Consider the following 13,356-nt stretch of genomic DNA (forward strand, 5'->3'; position numbering starts at 1 on the left):
GTGCGGATTTTACTACATATATACTGACTTTATTAAGACATTGTGTTTCAATTTATCAAAACTTTAAAGTTATGACAGTTTCATTTATTAGTACCTTTTAAAAATGTAGTATTCGTAAAAATTCAATTTTATCAACAGGCCTAAAACATCCAAATGTTCAGAAATCCCTCGTGCAGTCGTTCATATTTGTTTAACTACCCACTTAATGACGACGATAAAAGAAAAAAAAATCTTAAAAAATAAAAATAATAAAAGAAATGCACGAGGCGACACGTGTGCGAGTCCACAAGACGGAACTGAGAGACGGCTATTCACAGAAGAAAAAAAAATATCTAGTAATAAAGTTATGAAAAGCTTTATTTATCCCCGTTCAGATCAACAGACTCTCCGCTGTCTTTACCGCTGATCGACCAAGCGCGCACAAAGCGTTTGGATCTGCTGTGCGCAATCAGAGAGAGAGAGAGCGAGAGAGAGAGAGCTGGAGGGAGGGGTAGAGGGAGGCATGAGGTGGAGGTGAATGGTAGCGTGACTGAATAGCCCGGTGACCAATCAGATCCTGGATGGGCCGGGCTCCGCATTTGTCCCAGTGCCGCACGGGCCCTCAAAGTTTGTTTATTCGCGGAACGCAGTGTGTGATGAAAACGTGTTAGTAAGTAATCCCCCTTTCCACTAATAATAATCAAATGAAACTGATTGGGACGGCGGACCGCACCGTGGACTTTTGGGAACGCGCACCGGTGCCATTTACGCACGGAACATGCTGGAGCGACGCTGCGTTTTAGCGCACCGGGAGCTTTGCTTGAAACTCTTCAGAGAGTAGGTGTCGGTGTGCAGCACAACAAGACCTGAATTACAACGATCTTGATGCGAGAGCGGAGGACGGACTTCCCGACTGTATAGAGAAGAAAGTTGCTGGGAGATCGCGGAGGTTTGAGTTTCGAGCGTCCTGTCGGTCCACATCTACGGGAGTCGAGAGAGAGAGAGGAAAAAAGGAAAAGAAAAAACTGTGATCTCTGCTTGATCAATGAGAGAGTGAAAGATACGGTCGCAGGCATGGACTCGAGACGCTGACATTCCCCTGTAGTAGTCGAGATAAGCTTTGACTTGGCTAACAGAAGGGGTTAAACCGTATCTAAAGGGAGTTTGGAAAACCCAGCCTTTCTTCCCCATCCGGATCAACTCATTGGGTGGGAGCTGAGAGAGAGACAAGAGTCCCCAGCAAATCAGGAGCTAATTGATTAAAGAGACTTCATTTGAATAGGAGGGGGGCTGGCGAGGTGCCAATCGCCTTTCAAAGAAGCCCCCCGTATGATTAATCGCAGAGCATTATTGATAATCATAACGGGGCACATGCGCGGTGGATGGGCTCGATTTACGTAATTTTTGAGAGGGTTTTGTAGTCATTTTTTTATTCTTTGCCTGCTGATGTGCCAGCCAGCATGTCGCGGAGGAAACAAGCGAAGCCGCAACACTTCCAATCCGACCCTCATCTGCCTTTATCGGAGCACAATGGTGAGTCTAAGAAACTATTGCTCCTTGTATCCCGCCACCGCGAATTTCTCACACTTTTGCGGTGTTTCCTCGCGTCTGTGGGCAAAACGGACCGTTAAAGTTAATACTTCTGGCTCTTGGTTTCTCTGCAGATTCCACCGTGTTCGTGATGAAAGTCTGTACGACGACTTTTCACGAAACTTAAAGCTCAGGTTTTCTTTTTAATCCGCCTTTTTCCGATGTGAACACTAATTTATGGTGACTTTTATATTTCACTCATCTGTGCTCAAGTCTCCATTGTGGGTATTATAGCATGTGGAAGATAAATAGGTTCAAGATAATAACAAAAGCCCAAGGCGAGTTTTTCTCACATTAGCGCTTATTGTGTGTGTTAAAACTTTTAAAACTTTTTAGTCTCAGCCTCAGCTTTAATTGTGTTTTAAATCCAACGAAATTCCCCTGTAATCAGTAGCCGGCGTAGATCTCGGTCCCCTCCGACCTTCCCTTCGGTCTACGGAGGACCACCCTGTCGCTCCTGCCGGGACTCCCAACTTTTCCTGGGACGCGGAAATTCCCCCTTCCGTTGCGTTTCAGTGCTTTGCCTCGAAGTTGCGCGATGTCTTCCTCTCTTTTACAAAAATCTAAAAAAAAAGTCACGACTCGTTTCCCCATTCGTGTTGTTCGGTGCTGTGAGCTGGGTAAAAGAAGGGCAAATTGCTCAAAAGAGCGCAAACGAACTAACACATCTCCCGGATATTCAAATGAAATGTCTTCAGTTTACTCATCCTTCACGCTTTTTGCTCAAATAGCAGAAATCCAGTCTCACTCACTCACACACACACAAATATAACCCGGGTCATGTTTAATTCCAAGATAATGGATATTTTTTTTTCAACCAATATAAACACTACTATTACAGAATGGTTCGTTTTTATTTACACGCTTTCGCCTTGTTAAAAAAATATAATATATATATATAATATATAGTAGTATAGATTTTTTATTTGTTGTCCTCAAAGTCTCGCTTTTAACAGTAGCGTTGTTCCTAAAATATGAAATGACTTTTGTACAAAGTGGCCTTCACAAGTGGGAGCAACTGGACTGTGCACTGGAGATTCGAGCAAAATACACTAAAGTTGCAATTAATTGTAAACTGTTGCGTTTTTGTCCAAGAGGCAACATAAAACCCAAAGCAAAAACTTCTATGAACTGATAAGAACGCAGGATAACATTCATGACCCTTGGATTTCGTTACAGGACGTTGCGTTGCAGCGTGTATTTTTGTTGACCGACTTTCGGGACCCACTGTTGTGAAATAAAAGATATTTACATTTTCCGTAATTTCAAAAAATGTTTCATAATTGGAGGGAAATTTGTTTCGCGCTGTGGTCGAATTACACGTCACCCGATTTACATTTCGATTATTTTATTTAGTTAGAAAAAAAATATTTGATAATTCATAAATGCAAAAGAAGCCGGATAAAAAGTTACGCTGTCTAGACTCGGTGGATAAAGGCCTGTACATGTAATTTGTGCAATTCAAATTTTCTCACGCCGCTTTATGTTTAGCACAGGCTGAAAAGCATGTGCAGCTCATTTGAACACTTATTTGTTTCAGTAGAAAGTCATGCTCAGAAACGGTATCTGCAGCCCATTTCACGTGATTTTAAGGAACTTGATGATTAATGCAAAACCTAGTTAATTCCTGAGTGCTGTTTGTTTCTGCATTTTCCTTTAAATCTAATAAAGGAAGACTGGTGAAGAGCCACATTTGTCACCAATCCTGACAGGCAGCAGAATGCAGGAAAAAAAATTTTAAAAATCCCTATTTTATCCAATATTATTCCACATGTGAAAATGTGTCTTGTGTTTAAGGCTGTAAGAGCCGGGCTGTGTTGTCTTAAGGTTTTCAGCTCAGGCAGTGCTCAGGATAAATGCGTCTTCTGGAGAGTTGTGGTAGCCGGAAGTGAAACAGAAAGTCATTGTGTTTGTAGCTGGATATCAGTGATGCTGAGTGTTGTTGCTGGGAGGTCGGAGTGAGAGCTACAGAGGGTGGGATGTTGAGCTGTTTTAACCTTTGCCAGTGTCCCTCTGTGTGGAGGTGATCAGAGTTCAGGGCTCAGTGTGTTCCTCTCTGCCTTGCCATTGACCCCGCTGATCGGAGCTGCAGGCGGCCCAGCAAGGCCTCGGCTTTTTATTCAAGAGTGTGTGCGACTGCGGGGCCTTATCAATGTGCCGGCCATCCCCTTATGCCCTATCAGAGTGGCCCCCCTAGAGGGGAGATTGGCAGGGCAGCCCCCTTTGCACTGTTGTTCCCCGCGAACACAAAGTGCAGTCGCTTGTCATTTTGCCAGTGTTTATGTGGTCTGTGTGAGTCTAGGTGTAGCCTGGAGGGCTTGCTTTGCCTTTTTTTTTTTTTTTTTTTTTTTCGCCCTCCCCTTAAGCTTTAACCATGTCACCGGGGCAGAGCTTCTAAGATTTGAGTCTTGTCCTGGACCACGGCAGCTTTAGTGGAACCCCATCTAGTGTTCAGTGGGATGAGTCCTGAGGGCTGGAGACGATGAGAGCAGAAACCCTCCTGAAGTTACAAGTGTCAAGAGGCTCACAGAGGCCCCCTGCGAAAAAATAATGTAGGATCTCTCAAAGCTCTCCGTCAAACTTTTTTTTGACTAATCCTCACTTTCTGTCTCTCATATTCAGACTTTGGTCAGTCTCTGCGAGGCTGTATCCTCCTGCTCTTTGTCTTTCCTGACGCCCTTTAGCCTTGCACACTGCTTATGTTGTGCTATTGATAGAGATTCTATAGAAGTTTTACAGACTCCTTCTTCATACCAGCTTGACTTTATCTTGATTTTAATTCGAAGTTAATCCTTGCTATTTTGGGAATTAAGCCTAATGCTAGCATCTGCGCTGTTTGCTGTACAAGTCTTATGTGTGCACTGGATTTGTAGCGTTGCATTAATTTAGTTTTGATTCTTTTTATGGGTAAAGTAGGACATAGTCTTGCAAAGTTTAAAGATCAGATCTGGAGCCGTGTAAACACGGGAGTTATTGATGAAATTGTTTGTGTGTTTTGCTTCTGTGAGGGCATTATTAACATGTTCCTCTGTCACATCCCAAACCGTTCGCTGCTGCACTGCACAATTTTGATGAAAATGCTTTGTTATGGTTCCTTAATTGAAAAAAGAGAAATACATAATTTGGGGGGAATAAATGTGACTTGTTATCGCTTCATTTTTGTCTTCTAGCAATAGTTTTATTATTCTTATTATTCCAGGTTATTACACTTAAACACAGTTTTATTTAAAACCTTTATTGAATTTATAAAATGTGCTCTATATAAAATTTAGATGTTATCTATTTTTGAAAAATTGTTTTGATCGAAGAAATGCACATACTTTATTTTTAACGGTGAATCCATTATTTTCGGTGCATTCAATTGTTTCCCTAGTCGTGATGTGTATTTTGTGTTGCGTGTATCTTTATTACTTTCTGTGAAGATCTGATCTTGAAAACACTTTTACAACCTCATCCTCCAGAAGTTTGTGAGATAAAGTTTTTTTTCCCCTTTTAATATATTTTCTGTTATTTTCGTCCCACTCATTGTCATATGATTGCATTTTTTCACACTGATTCGTGTACAGTCAGCTTTGGGAGAAGAGAAAAGGTGTTTATTTAATCCTCACATTTTTCACACTATGAATCAAACACTTTTTTTCAAAATTAGCGCCCGGGGTGTAGGTGCGCGGGCGGGTGGAAGAGGGGGATTTAACATGAAAAGTTATCATTAAAGTTGAGGCTTCCCTGTTTGCATGGTTTGGTGGTGTGAGGGCCAGGGTTTACTGTCATGGCAACTTTGCGTTATCTGATGTCTCTGAGCGGAGAAACATTGGGGGAGATAATCCCTGAATTAAACAGGATCTGCTTTGAGTCGACTGAGATGAGCAGGGCCAGGCTGTGCCGACGATCCCCGCCGCTCCCATGCTGCGCGAACAATGGGAAGGCATCCTGTCTCTCTGTGGGGCAGGGCTGCACTTCTCTGGGTTTCATTTGCAAATGAATTCTTGCCCCTGATGAAACTGTAGAGGGGCCAGAGCCACAATGAAAGGGATTCATAGAGAAATGCAATTTGTAAATCAACTTGTATGTTAAATAGTGAGATTTTAGTGTGACAAAGAGGGAAATGAATAAGGAAAGTCTGGAGCACAGCAGTGGCTCTGGGGGCAGGGTGTCGCCTTGCCTTTTCACTCCCTGACTCGTCCTGTTTATTAAAATGGAAAATTTGAAAAGCTGTTTCTGTGCGCATTTGAAAGGTGCTCATTGCTTCTGGATAATCATCTATGGAACAACAGAAGTTGTAGTGTCTGTGCTGCTTGATCTATGAACTGGTGAGTCCAGTTTGTCAGTTTTAGCAAGTTTGCAAAGCTTGCATTCTCATGTACCGCCCTACCCTAGTTATAGTTATTATAGTTATTTTTTAAACACACTCTTTTCTTTCTTATTTTATTTTATTTTTTATTTTTTATTTTTTTACACCCCCGGAAGAATTTACTGATGGCTGTCTTTTCTGTAGTTGATAATGTTTTTAGGTCAAAGTGTATTCACAACTATGCAACAAAAGTGCAGTGACTGAAGAATTAAATGTGTTTCGTATTATTTTCAATTAAAAAATGGCATTCTAACTCTGATAAATAATTTCATTAAATTAGTCACAGTTTGCTTTTACAATTCTGACATTTTTTCAATCTTTGTTTGGCTTTGTTCTGTTAAGTGTGTGCATGAAGCAGTCTGGGTGCCACAGGCTCTGTTGTTCATGTCTCACTGTGATTGCAGGCTGAGTGGATACAAATTAGTTTAGTGACATAGATAACCTGTCCAAGATGCCCATAGCTGGCTGAAAATGAGCAAAGTTGACAGCAAATTGAAAGTCTAATAAGTCCTTCAAATGCTTGATTTGCGCCGAGTGGACAAGTATACTTTGAAGGGCATGGAATATAGGAAATCAATGCCTTTCTATGAAATTTCATTAAGACCCAATGTCCTCACTTCACTCTATTCTATATTTTGATGGATTATCTGGAGAAAATGATTACCTTTGGTTGGGTTGATGAAACCCCGATGTACATCTTCAAAGATCACTTTTAAGCAATATTTGAGTAGTTCCCATTGATTTTGTATCCTGTCTTATCCACTGCGTTGAATAAGGTCTTTTCTCATTTCTGTTAGCTTATTGTTGTCTTTCGATCGTTGTTTTTGTGAGCACATCAAAAGGATAAGTGTAAAACTGATTAACTTAAGATTAACAACAATGGAATGCGAGGAGATAAAGCTGCTTCTTCAGCTGCAAAACATTTCTAATCACTAATCCTCTGTTTCCTCTTTTTCAGGGGACACAGAACTTTGCTCCGAAGACCCCCCCTGCAAGGAGTCAGACGCCCATGTCTGTAGCAGATGTTGTGCCGAGTTCTTTGAACTATCAGATCTTGAAGAACACCAGAAGAATTGCACTAAAAATCAGTTAGTTCTGATAGTGAATGAAAATCCTGCCTCCCCTGCTGGAACATTCTCGCCTGGGTCTCCTCCCCATAATCCCGATGACCAGATGAATGACACAGCTAATAACACTGATCAAACAGAGTGCAGTGACCTCTTGGAGCCGAACACTCTTGAAAAAGACGAATCCATGGACGTGGATGTTTCTGGAATGAGCAGTGGTCATGAAGAGGAAGGCAGTCACACAGATAGCGGGAGTCCCATCAATACAGTCAGCAGCCACTCTGGCAGGGGCACCTCTGGCCCTGCAGTAGGAACTTCACCTATCTCTGCCTCACTACCTCAGCTCAGTAACCTAACTGAACTGGGGAACTTCTCCATGATCAACAGCAATGTCATAATTGAAAATCTGCAAAGCACCAAAGTGGCTGTTGCTCAGTTCTCCCAAGAAGCTCGTTCCACTGGGGGTCCCAGGGTGGCAGTGCCAGCCCTGATGGAGCAGCTCTTAGCCCTACAACAGCAACAGATCCACCAGCTACAGCTTATTGAGCAGATCCGTCACCAGATACTGCTACTGGCTTCCCAGTCCCCAGAAATGCAGGTGCCCCCAGCTTCTGCTCCAGGCACAATGGGGCCTGCTGCCAGCCCACTGACCACTCTCAGCTCACATCTCTCCCAGCAGCTGGCTGCAGCCGCAGGCCTAGCGCAGAACCTGGCTAGTCAGTCAGCCAGTATTAGCAGCCTAAAGCAGCTGGCTGCAGCAGCTCAGCTACCTCAGTCCAACCCAAGCAGCAGTGAGACATCTCAGAACATTACCACACTGGGGCCGTCAACAGTCAATCCCCAGTCTTCTGACAAGAGGCCAGGTCATATGAGTAGCCTCCACACTCAGCTAAGCAACTCCTCACTAGCTAAGTCATCAGCGCCAGCATTTGGAATAGGTAGCTTGTTAAGCTCTGCAGTGAATCCCCTTCTACCTCAGCCTCCACCTGGAAACCCCATGTTCTCCAGCTCTCTGCCCAACGTTGGCACTACCGTAGAGGACCTCAACTCTTTAGCAGCTTTGGCTCAGCAGAGGAAAGGCAAGCCTCCAAATGTCACTTCATTTGAGCACAAAAGCAGCTCTGATGACGCTTTCTTCAAACACAAGTGCAGGTTTTGTGGCAAGGTATTTGGCAGTGACAGTGCCTTGCAAATCCACCTGCGCTCTCACACTGGCGAGAGACCATACAAGTGTAATATCTGCGGCAACCGCTTCTCTACCCGTGGTAACCTGAAGGTGCATTTTCAGCGTCATAAAGAAAAATACCCACACATCCAGATGAATCCCTACCCTGTTCCTGAACATTTAGATAACATACCAACAAGCACCGGCATTCCATATGGCATGTCTATGCCCCCCGAAAAACCTGTCACCAGCTGGCTGGACAGCAAACCTGTTTTGCCCACTCTGACGTCCTCCGTCGGCATGCTGCTGCCACCGACCATGCCAAGCCTGCCACATTTCATCAAAAAGGAGGATCATTCAATAGCCATAACTAGCCCGTCTTTTACTTCAAAGAGTGACTCAGGTGCTGCTGAGCCTGCAGCTAAAAGTAATGATCGAGTGTCTGAAGAGGGTGAAGGTGCAACTTTGCCTACCTCAAATGGAAAAACTGAAGAAAGCAGTCACTCCTCAGGCTTCATGACAAATGTGAGCTCTGCTTCAGAGAGCACTGCTGAGTATACAACATCTAACAGCCCACCCATGATGACCAACCCACTCATGCCTCTTATGTCCGAGCAGTTCAAGGCTAAGTTCCCCTTTGGCGGCATTTTGGATCCTCTCCAGGGCTCAGAGACGTCCAAGCTACAACAGCTGGTGGAGAACATTGACAGGAAGGTGACAGATCCAAACGAATGTGTCATCTGCCACCGGGTGCTGAGCTGCCAAAGTGCTCTAAAAATGCACTATCGCACTCACACTGGGGAAAGGCCCTTCAAGTGTAAAATATGTGGCAGGGCATTTACCACCAAGGGAAATCTTAAGACCCACTACAGCGTCCATAGGGCTATGCCTCCTCTTAGAGTTCAACACTCCTGTCCCATTTGTCAGAAGAAGTTCACAAACGCTGTTGTTCTTCAGCAACATATCCGCATGCATATGGGTGGGCAGATCCCCAACACCCCTCTGCCAGAGAGCTACCCAGAGTCCATGGTCTCTGACACTGGTTCATTTGAGGAGAGAAACATTGATGATCTGGACAACTTCTCTGATGACAACATTGATGGAATGGAAGAAGGACCAGATAGCAGTGTGCCAGACACACCCCGGTCAGCTGATGCTTCCCACGATAGTCTGTGTAACTCCCCAGCTCCCCATGAAATGGCTAGTCAGGAGGGGCAAGAGAAGAATGGCCAAGATCATGCCCATAATAGTGAAATGGAGGAATTCCAAGCTAGCCAAATGAAAGTTAGTGCAAATGGCTTAGTTGAAGGTGATTGCCTCACAAATGACTCCTCGTCTCTGGGAGGGGATGTTGAAAGCCAAAGCGCCGGGAGTCCCGCTCTGTCAGAATCTACCTCCTCCATGCAAGCGCCATCCCCAACTGGCATCCACCTAAATCAACCACGTAAATCCCCCAGCTTCGAAGAAAGGCACCAGAGGGCATTTTCTGTGGACCACACCAGTGCAACCCTCTTGCACTCTCACCCCTCCAACATCGGAGCCCTGGACCTGACATCTGTCACTCCCTCAAAAGACCCTCTTGGCATGATATTCCCCTTCCGTGAGCGTAGCACCATCAAGAACACATCCTGTGACATCTGTGGGAAGACCTTTGCGTGTCAGAGTGCCTTGGACATTCACTATCGAAGCCATACCAAAGAACGACCATTTATTTGCACGGCCTGTAACAGGGGTTTCTCCACCAAGGGCAACCTTAAGCAGCACATGTTAACCCATCAAATGAGAGACCTGCCCTCACAGCTCTTTGAGCCATCAAATACCAGCCTGTCCTCCAGCCCAACCCCTTCCCTCCTCTCTGTTGGCTCTCTTAACAAACCAGAGGTCAACGGCTTCCTCCATGGCCTGCACCAAGAGAACAAGGACGTCCCGCCTGTCCTGGTCACATCATCTGCGTCCACTTCCCCAGTACTTTCGGCTGCTCCACCGCGCAGGACCCCCAAGCAACACTTTTGCAACACCTGCGGCAAGTGTTTCTCCTCCTCCAGTGCTCTGCAGATCCACGAGAGAACCCACACAGGGGAGAAACCCTTTGCCTGCAGCATCTGTGGTCGGGCTTTCACCACCAAAGGAAACCTCAAGGTAAAGCACCCAGAAAACTGTCGGTCTCCTACAAAGTTGCGTGAGAATGGTGGTGAAAAATGAATCTCAGGGCTGTTATTTAGTTTTATATGGCGTGTTAAGGAACTAGGCATCAAGTGGTGGTAATGGGGTATAATTAATGAAAGGAACGGCTCTATGAGAAAAACATACTTAAGCGGAAAGCCTGAATCACGCAACTAATATGAGTATCGGGGGGGAAGTTTCAGAGTGCGACCAGCTACGAATGATTCGATGCACAGAATTAATTACCATTGTGAGCGGGGTCAGTCTGTATTTTTCCATAGCAGATCCTGTGAAGAATGCCACACGCCTGAATCATTATGAAAATGAGCGAACTACAGAAGTTATTTGGATTTATTATAAAATTCTGAGTTATTTTCTGGGTGGGTCAATACTTAATCCCAGACAGGAATTTGAATTACATGTTAACCTTTAATTTTTATGGTTACATACTTGCTTGCTACTGGTTGCTGAGTAAACAGAGAAAAAAAAGCAGTTTTGTAAAATACTTTAGCTAAAATATACTCTAACTCTTTTTTTTTTAGTGTATTTTTCAAGAATTATGAGGGAGAAAAAACAACCGTCTTAGATAAGGGTATGTGCAGAGGTGAAACGTCACATAGAATACTGGCTGGAGCAATGAAACTGGACAGTGTAATTTTAGCCAGAGCTGTGTGGCCCCCTTGTGAGATGAGTAAATTAAAGTTTAGATTAAACAGCATGTATCAGTCTCGCCAAAATAAGATGTTTACACCACGTTGGGTACCTCTCACAGCGTAAGTCTGTTGCACCCAGGGTGTGAAGCTATTTTAATTCACAGTCAAGCATTATTATTATTTTTTCCATTGCATCATCTCATGTGCAGCTCTTGTGGCCAAGTTTGTAAACATCACTAATTTTCATTGCTCTCATTGCTCTGTCTCTCTCCTCCCTTTCTTTTACTCCCTTCCCCTCTCTCCCTTCCCTCTCTGTCTGTGTAGGTTCACATGGGCACACACATGTGGAACAGCGCTCCTGCCAGACGAGGCCGTAGGCTCTCTGTGGATGGGCCAATGGCCTTCCTGGGCACCAACCCAGTCAAGTTTCCCGAGCTCTTCCAGAAGGACATGGCATCGAGGGCAAGCAACGGGGATCCGGCAAGTTTCTGGAACCAGTACGCTGCAGCCTTCTCCAATGGCCTGGCAATGAAGACAAATGAAATCTCTGTCATCCAGAATGGAGGCCTCCCGCCCATGTCAGGTGGTGTGGGGAACGGGGGTAGTTCTCCCATAGGTGGCCTGACCGGCAGCCTAGACAAGCTCCACAGCACGGAGCCCAACGCTGCTCTGGCTGGTCTGGAGAAAATGGCCAACACAGAGAATGGGTCCCACTTCCGCTTCACGCGCTTCATGGAGGACAATAAAGAAATTGTCACTAATTAGGGTGTATGTCCTCCGGTTGGGCCCAGACACACGAAGATGCCTGAAGGCATACTGTAAACATATGTAGACACACACACGCACACACACGCATACAGAAGAAGAGAAAGGAATACACCGAGACAGGGACAAATCAACTGAACTGCTTTGCTCGCCATTGAATCTTTACGAACATGAGTGTGAAGACAAGTTGCTTTTTTTTGTACAATGTACATGTTATAGTTTTAAGGAGCTTATTTATTAGTGATTATAACCTTGCTTGAAACCAAGTGAAAGCATTAACAGTTAGGTTTTGTTTATTTTAAAGCCAGAATGGGTATGTATGGGTGCTTAAAATTGTACTTTTGAAACTTAGAATATCTGGTTAGATAACCTTACCTTGGCATTAAGTTATTTTTCTGTCTGTAGTAGCTATAACCGAACTGTCTATGTTCATGTGATGCATTAGCCCTGTAATAAGCAAACAGACTTGCTGTAAATAATGTACACTGATCTTCTGTAGATGGTCTAACATCTGTGTGTTCATGCCCCCCCTCCTCTCATCGGGACAAAACAGTGCGAGTCAGGCAAGGGACTAAATGATGTGGTAGTTCCTTTCTTTCTGTTTGTTATTTACCTTTATCTTATTTAAGGAAGACAAAACATTGAAGTTTGCTACATTTCAAGGATTTCTTTAGTGTTAACTTGTTTTGTTGTTACAGTCTCTGTGTATTGTACTTTCCTCTTTTTGTTTACTTCGATATTATTTTCCCTCAATCTCTCTCTCTCTCTTTTTTTTTTTTTTTTTTTTTTGTTCTTGTTGCTCGTATTGTGGTGTTGTTGAGAGCAAGTCAGTTACTAAGAGGGAAACATTCGATCTGGTCTATTTCTTGTTTTTGGAACCCGAGACAGCCAATCAAATGAGAAGGATTCTCCTTTAGTTTCTCAGCTGGATTTCCACATTGCTGCTATGTCCCAGCATCCTCACTGACGTCAAGTGCAAAGTTATGTGTTGAAGCTTCTGTAAATATGTTCAGATGTGGAAATACAAACTCCCTCGCAAGAAAATGTACATAAAGCTCACACGAGAAGTCCATCACGGCCAGGGGACAAAATGATAGTGTTTTTATAAATATAAATATATATTGGGTTTAACAAACCTTTGGACTGTTACATGCACTTTCTTGGAAAGTTGGAAGATCTTTATGGGTCCAGTTTCTCTACACTTTAATACCTACTAACAACTAAGATACTGTAATTCTTTACTCTAATAATCAAATACATCAGTTTTCCAAAAGAAACCTTGTGTGTTTGTGTGAGTTTATTCCCCTTTTTTTTTTTTTTTTTTTTAACAGCCGTTTTCACTGATCCAGTATTGGAAATAATTTTAAAGAAGAGCAGAAATTTAAAAATAAATAAATAAATAAAAACTGTCTTGCTTTTGCATCCCGAGCTTCAGTTATTGTGCGCTGGCAAACTGCAGAAAAAGAAGCTGAGTCTGGGCTGCAGTCACTGATGGTGTGAGCTCCCCAGCTCTTTAATTCAAAATGATCGCAGTTTTAACCTCATGATTTCCGTTGCCGCTCTCCTGAAATCACCAATCAATGGTTAATCCTCGGAATCCAAGTTGATTCACGGCTTTTTGCG

The 13,356-nt window shown here is 43.7% G+C and overlaps 1 protein-coding gene across 2 annotated transcripts; it reads left to right on the top strand.

Moving 5' to 3' along the window:
* Positions 1 to 559: 559 nt before the first annotated feature.
* sall1a (spalt-like transcription factor 1a) lies at positions 560 to 13,010 on the top strand. 2 transcript variants are annotated; one of them, XM_047580833.1, is made up of 3 exons: positions 560 to 1,512; positions 6,879 to 10,291; positions 11,293 to 13,010. In XM_047580833.1, exons 1-3 carry the CDS (start codon positions 1,440 to 1,442, stop codon positions 11,731 to 11,733), a joined length of 3,927 nt encoding a protein of 1,308 aa, XP_047436789.1. In that variant the 5' UTR covers positions 560 to 1,439; the 3' UTR covers positions 11,734 to 13,010. The 2 variants fall into 2 exon arrangements, with proteins under 2 accessions (XP_047436789.1, XP_047436790.1); XM_047580834.1 differs by lacking the exon at positions 560 to 1,512 and adding an exon at positions 3,974 to 4,121.
* The last annotated feature ends 346 nt before the right edge of the window (positions 13,011 to 13,356 follow it).

This window comes from Mugil cephalus, chromosome 3, assembly GCF_022458985.1.
Source record: "Mugil cephalus isolate CIBA_MC_2020 chromosome 3, CIBA_Mcephalus_1.1, whole genome shotgun sequence".
NCBI lineage: Eukaryota > Metazoa > Chordata > Actinopteri > Mugiliformes > Mugilidae > Mugil > Mugil cephalus.

What these genes read in the sequence shown, in the direction of transcription:
- sall1a (XM_047580833.1), top strand. Translation starts at nt 1,440, where the DNA reads ATGTCGCGGAGGAAACAAGCGAAGCCGCAACACTTCCAATCCGACCCT. An exon ending in GCCTTTATCGGAGCACAATG is followed by an intron (nt 1,513 to 6,878) that starts GTGAGTCTAAGA and finishes CCTCTTTTTCAG; the next exon opens with GGGACACAGAACTTTGCTCC. An exon ending in CCACCAAAGGAAACCTCAAG is followed by an intron (nt 10,292 to 11,292) that starts GTAAAGCACCCA and finishes CTGTCTGTGTAG; the next exon opens with GTTCACATGGGCACACACAT.